General features: G+C 34.1%; 1 protein-coding gene across 1 annotated transcript; it reads right to left on the reverse strand.

Moving 5' to 3' along the window:
• Window positions 1-842: 842 nt before the first annotated feature.
• Window positions 843-1,887, reverse strand: LOC128864303 (tigger transposable element-derived protein 6-like). Its single transcript, XM_054103902.1, has 2 exons — window positions 1,213-1,887; window positions 843-1,155 (listed from the first exon to the last, which is right to left on the reverse strand). Exons 1-2 carry the CDS (start codon window positions 1,652-1,654, stop codon window positions 929-931), a joined length of 669 nt encoding a protein of 222 aa, XP_053959877.1. The 5' UTR covers window positions 1,655-1,887; the 3' UTR covers window positions 843-928.
• Between the last annotated feature and the right edge of the window lie 5,173 nt (window positions 1,888-7,060).

Here is a 7,060-nt window from a genome sequence, read left to right on the forward strand (position 1 = left end):
CGATGAGGTCAAAGTGTAAACCTCATTTTCGTTCATTTATTCCTTCAACCATCGTGTGCAGAATACAGAATCAGTGTTTTTTCAAAAAAAAATTTTTTTTTTATCTTATTCTTAACCTCCTTTTACTGCTTTCGAAAATCTTTTCACTAAATGTTAAAATTTTTTTGAAAATGTTTATTTAGTATTGAATTTTTTAAATTTAATTTTCTCGAAATTAATTTTGTCATATTCTTAAAACCCACGTTTTAAAGATTTTTCGAAAATAGATTTTTAATAAACTTTTTGTAATTTCGTTTTTGTCAAATAAACTTTTTAATTTTCTTAAAACTCTCAACTCAACGCAAGTATTAAAATTATTTCGAAAATAATTTTTGTATTAAGAATATCTGTTACTAATAATAACTCCAAATTTTAAAATATATTTAAAAGTAATTTTTGTAGTGAAACTTCTTAGGCGTCGATGGACGAGCGAAAATAGAGAGTAAAATTTCAGGGCCATGCAACGTTTTGGGCATTTTCGTTCCGAGAGAGAGAAAAAAGATACAACGTTGAGGAAAAGGAGAGAGGGAGAGCTATACCTTATATATAATATATCTTAGATAGACCTTTGGCTATTTTTCCGGAGTTTCTCCTTTTGGTTGCTAATTTCTAGTGAGAAATAACACTGACTACATTTTGACGCTTGTTTGTTGGTGCAAACTTGTAGGAAATATATTTTTGGTGCCTACTTTTTGCTGCTATATTTTCTTGGTGCCTACTGATTGAGGCATTTTTTTTGTGTGTGTTTGCTAGTGTGTATTGCTATCCATTCCGGCGTCGGATTTGTTGGTACAGTCGAACTTCCATATAGTGAACTCGCACGGGACCTGAAAATCACTTCACTATATAGAAACTTCATTATAAAGAAACATTGATTTTTTATGTAATTTTATTTAAAATAATCAGTGAGTTTGGTTTGAATTACAGTCTTCCATTTTTCATTTTCAATAAAAGCTTCCAAATCATGTAGAGAGTTGAAAACATTAATCGGCACGTCACTCCTGATTTCCACAAAGGTTCTAATTTCGCTAATGGATGAAGCAGCTTGTATCAACGTAGGTAATGCCTCCTCAGTTTCTGCCAATTCTTCAACGGTCAAATCGTGTTCATCGTTATCTGAAATAATATTTACATATTAAATTTTTGTTTGACTATAAAAATATAAATGCTTACCAGGTTCAGCTGGAACTCCGCGACTTTCAAAAATGCTGTTGAGAATATCTTCTTCGGATGGGTTGTCCCAAGTCTGCACACCATTATCAACATTTACGTAGTCATCAAACGATGCTTCGATATTTGCTACTTTTTTAAATGAAGACTGTAAAGCAGCCAAATCCGATTTTGAAAGAAGGTCCTCTTCATCCCAATGCTCAAATGGAATCTGAATAGCATCTTTTGAAAATCCAGCCTTTTTAAAACAGTTGGCAATTGTTTCTGGTTTAACACAGACATTCCATATATTGCTAAGATTTCGAACTGCTTGCAGCAAGTCTATGGCCATAACAGAATTTCCCTCATCCACTTGAATCAATATATTCGTTAAAATTCGTTTTCTGTAATGTTGTTTCATGTTGTAGATAATGCCTTGGTCCATTGGTTGCAGTAACGAAGTCATGTTGGGAGGAAAATAAGCGAGATGAATGTTTCTCAACTTGTCTCTTACATCTTTAGGGTGGGCAGTGCAGGGTACTTTTTCCCGCGGGGCCGGAGTTCTCAGAGGGGCCCGGACTCGAGATTATACGTATTTATAAGAATTAGACATTATTGGAAAGGGCCCGCACTTGCAATTTTCCCCCGGGGCCCGGAATTTTCCCCCGGGGCCCGGATATGCTCTCTACGGCTCTGCTCGTCGGCATCAAAAATGTCGTTAATGTTGTAATTTTCAATTAATTTCGGTAAGACGTTCGTTACTCATTCATCACGGTTTTCTATGTTGGCGTCAGCACTTTCCCCACATAATGTCTTTTGAATAACGCCATGCCGACTTTTGAACTTGTCTAACCAATCTGTACTTGCCTCAATTTCGTGGGATCCTAGTGCTTCAGCAAAATCTGTGGCCTTTTGCTTCAATAATGGTCCAGATAAAGGGAGATTCTTACCACGTGCAACGAGTAACCATTTCAGCATTGCTTCGTCAATATCCTCAAAATTACAAGGTCGAAGTCTTTTGCGTTTGATATTTACTGCCAAATCCTCCGCATTTTTTAAAATCACTTCCTTATTTTTTAAAATATTTGATAAAGTGCTGGGAAGAACTCCGAATTCTTTTTTTTTTTTTCTTTTCTTCATTAACTTTGTTAATCATTAATAACTTTTTTTCAAGCGAAATGCAGCTTCGATGCGTCATTTTAACTTCAATCACTGAATAAAACTGTAATAGCTCAGCTCTTTCTGTTTTAATTTTGGGATTCCCCTCATTACAGTTTGTCCACATCCAACTGTAATTTTTTGCAACAGAAAACTTTTGAAAAAATTCACTATATGGAGACAAAAACTTAGGACGCTTGAATTTCCAGCTGTAAAATTTGTTCATTATATAGAAAACTTCACTATATAGAAATTCATTATAAGGAGACAAAAATACACCGAAAGTAGAACGAAAAAGCAGTGTCTTCGAAACCAGTTCATTATAAGGAGAGCTTCATTATATGGAAGTTCATTGTAGAGAAGTTCGACTGTATTACTTTGCGGTAATTTGTGCCGTTGCTGCGGTCCTGGAATCGCTGCGTTTGTGCGGGTAATAAACGCTCGGAGTAGTGCGCGTTGTTTCCACGGTTTGTGTCCGGCGTTTACCTACAGCGGTCGACCCTTCTCCGTTTTTTGTAAATTTTGTCTATTGCATTGTCTGCAAATGTTGTGAATTTATTTAGATATACATATATTATTTCTCTCTCTCTATCTTATTTTCTCTCTCTTTTTCTTTGTCTGCCTTGAAAGTTTCACTTCTGTTATGTGTACTACGCTACACGCACTTTTTTGTATTATATTTTGTTTTGTTTTAATTTCATTTTCGTGAAACTAATTTTTGAATTTTTTGAAATCTTCTACCAAATCTTTAAACTTTTTCATTAATAATTTTTTTTATTATAAATTATTATCATCAAATTTTTAAATATTCTTAAAAATAATTTTTTTATAAATTACTTTTCAATTTTATTTTCATGAAAATAAATGTTTAATTTTCTAAAGATTTTTTTCATCCAATTTTAAAATTTTTGCAAAAATGATTTTTTTAAACTTTTTTTTTTAATAATATCATTAAACGTTAAAATATTAAAAAATATATATATTTATTTTTTCAAATTTCATGTCCTTTTTAATTTTCTAAAAACTATTTCGATCAAATTTAAAAATTTTTCGAAAATAATTTATCTATTACAATTTTTTTTATTGAAATATTTTCAAAAATAATTTCTTTATTGAATAATTTTGCTTTAAAAATTTGTAACTGCAAACTTTAGAATATTTTCAAAATCTAAATGAGACCATCAAATTTGAAAACATTTTGAAAATAAGTTTTTATTGCAAAAGTTTCATCTTCAAGTAATAAAGTATTTTCAAAAATACTTTTCCATTATAAATTTTTTTATTTATTTATTTTCTTGTTATTAAGTTTTTAATTTTCAGAAAACTATATCCATAAAATTAAAAAAAAATCGTAAATAAGTTTTTTATTGCAAACTTTTTTTTTTAAATTTGTAAAATATTTCGTAAAATTGTAAAATATTTTCAAAAATTATTTTCATATTATTAATTTTTTCAATTTTACATTCTTGATACTACGTTTTTAACTTTCTAAAAATTATTTTAATCAGAGTTTAAAGTTTTTCGTATGTTTAAATATTTTTAAAAGTAGTTATTTTATTATTGTATATTTTTTTTTCAATTTTATTTTCGTAAAATTAACTTTTTTCATAAAATTTCAAAACATTTTCGAACATAATTTTTTGTTATAATAGGACTATGAATAAGTTCGTGCGGTTTTTTTCGAAATTTGAAACTTTATTGACGTAAAATGGTTACAAATTTAATATTCAAAATATTGTCCATCGCTTACTACTACTTTTTCCCATCTTTCTGGCAATTCACGGATTCCCTTTGTGAAAAATTCGGTCGGTTTTGCCGCAATCCACGAATCGATCCATTTTTTGATTTCATCGTAATTACGGAAGTGCTGGTCAGCCAGGCCATGTTGCATCGATCGGAAGAGATAGTAATCGGATGGCGCAAGGTCTGGACTATACGGCGGGTGGGGTAGGACATCCCATTTGAGCGTTTCTAAGTATGTTTTGACCACTTGTGCAACATGTGGCCGAGCATTGTCATGTTGCAAAATAACTTTGTCGTGTCTATCGGCGTATTGCGGCCGTTTTTCTCGCAGTGCTCGGCTCAAACGCATCAATTGTCGTCGGTAGACATCCCCCGTAATCGTTTCATTCGGTTTCAGTAGCTCATAATACACAACACCCAGCTGGTCCCACCAGATACACAGCATAACCTTCAGGCCATGAATATTCTGCGCCGACGTCGATGTTGAAGCATGGCCAGGGTATCCATACGTTGCCCGACGTTTTGGATTGTCGTAATGGACCCACTTTTCATCGCCAGTCACAATTCGATGCAAAAAACCCTTTCTTTTGTGCCGTTGAAGCAGTTGTTCGCATGCCATAAAACGGCGTTCAACGTCTCTTGGCTTCAATTCATACGGCACCCAATGGCCTACCTTTCGGATCATTCCCATGGCTTTTAAACGTTTGGAAATGGTTGATTGATCAACTCCCAAAGTTTTTGCAACCTCTTCTTGCGTTTGAGCCGGATCTTGATCGAGCAATTCCTCCAATTCGGTATCCATGAACTTTGGCGGCGCACCCTCGCGTTCTTCGTCTTCCAAGCCAAAATCACCACTTTTAAAGCGTGCAAACCACTTCTGGCACGTTCGCTCAGATAGAGCATGCTCACCATAAACTTCCACCAAGATACGATGACTTTCGGCTGCTTTTTTCTTCATATTAAAATAATGAAGAAGAATTCCCCGCAAAAACACATTATTTGGCACGAAATTCGACATTTTCAAGTGTGGTAAAAATATTGTTGTTTACGCTTCAAATAAAAAACTTATACTGACGTTTGTGCCTTACGACAGTAGCTCTCCAATGAATGTTTGGAAATGTGGATCGATGGAATAATAATCAAGTTACGCCATCTGTTGTAAAACCGCACGAACTTATTCATAGTCCTATTAATAGGTCTATTTATAAGTTCGTGCGGTTTTACAACAGATGGCGTAACTTGATTATTATTCCATCGATCCACATTTCCAAACATTCATTGGAGAGCTACTGTCGTAAGGCACAAACGTCAGTATAAGTTTTTTATTTGAAGCGTAAACAACAATATTTTTACCACACTTGAAAATGTCGAATTTCGTGCCAAATAATGTGTTTTTGCGGGGAATTCTTCTTCATTATTTTAATATGAAGAAAAAAGCAGCCGAAAGTCATCGTATCTTGGTGGAAGTTTATGGTGAGCATGCTCTATCTGAGCGAACGTGCCAGAAGTGGTTTGCACGCTTTAAAAGTGGTGATTTTGGCTTGGAAGACGAAGAACGCGAGGGTGCGCCGCCAAAGTTCATGGATACCGAATTGGAGGAATTGCTCGATCAAGATCCGGCTCAAACGCAAGAAGAGGTTGCAAAAACTTTGGGAGTTGATCAATCAACCATTTCCAAACGTTTAAAAGCCATGGGAATGATCCGAAAGGTAGGCCATTGGGTGCCGTATGAATTGAAGCCAAGAGACGTTGAACGCCGTTTTATGGCATGCGAACAACTGCTTCAACGGCACAAAAGAAAGGGTTTTTTGCATCGAATTGTGACTGGCGATGAAAAGTGGGTCCATTACGACAATCCAAAACGTCGGGCAACGTATGGATACCCTGGCCATGCTTCAACATCGACGTCGGCGCAGAATATTCATGGCCTGAAGGTTATGCTGTGTATCTGGTGGGACCAGCTGGGTGTTGTGTATTATGAGCTACTGAAACCGAATGAAACGATTACGGGGGATGTCTACCGACGACAATTGATGCGTTTGAGCCGAGCACTGCGACAAAAACGGCCGCAATACGCCGATAGACACGACAAAGTTATTTTGCAACATGACAATGCTCGGCCACATGTTGCACAAGTGGTCAAAACATACTTAGAAACGCTCAAATGGGATGTCCTACCCCACCCGCCGTATAGTCCAGACCTTGCGCCATCCGATTACTATCTCTTCCGATCGATGCAACATGGCCTGGCTGACCAGCACTTCCGTAATTACGATGAAGTCAAAAAATGGATCGATTCGTGGATTGCGGCAAAACCGACCGAATTTTTCACAAAGGGAATCCGTGAATTGCCAGAAAGATGGGAAAAAGTAGTAGTAAGCGATGGACAATATTTTGAATATTAAATTTGTAACCATTTTACGTCAATAAAGTTTCAAATTTCGAAAAAAAACCGCACGAACTTATTCATAGTCCTATTATTATAATTTTTTTTAATTTAAAAGTTTTTTCCAAAATAATTTTATATTGAATAATAATTTTGTGCTAATATCTATACGTGAAATTAATGTTTTAAATTTTCTAAAAACTCTTATCATCACATTTTAAGAAATTGTCCGAAATGATTCTTATTACTAAGTTTTTTTTTAGTTTCATCTGCATTAAATGACTTTTTAATATTTCATAAAATAATTCCATCAAATTTTAAAACTTTTCGAAATTAATTTTTCTATTGCAAATTTTTGTATCCCCAAATTTTAAAGCATTTTGAAACAATTTTTTTTTTTATTATACATTTTTTTCAATTCCATTTTCGGGAGATTAGATTCTTAATATACTGAAAAATACTCAGGAAATTTCAAAAGTTTTTCCAAAACAATATTTTAGTACTCAATTTTTTAAATCTAATTTTCATGATAAGTTCTACATTTATTGATTTTTTTTATTCCAGGTCTATCAAGTTTTTTTCGTG

This window comes from Anastrepha ludens, chromosome 5, assembly GCF_028408465.1.
Source record: "Anastrepha ludens isolate Willacy chromosome 5, idAnaLude1.1, whole genome shotgun sequence".
Classification (NCBI taxonomy): Eukaryota; Metazoa; Arthropoda; class Insecta; order Diptera; family Tephritidae; genus Anastrepha; species Anastrepha ludens.

Bases quoted from the DNA above. Each gene is read 5' to 3' on its own strand.
- LOC128864303 (XM_054103902.1), bottom strand. From the start codon at position 1,654: ATGACTTCGTTACTGCAACCAATGGACCAAGGCATTATCTACAACATG. The intron at 1,156-1,212 runs GTAAGCATTTAT...ATATTATTTCAG, and splicing joins CGGAGTTCCAGCTGAACCTG to ATAACGATGAACACGATTTG.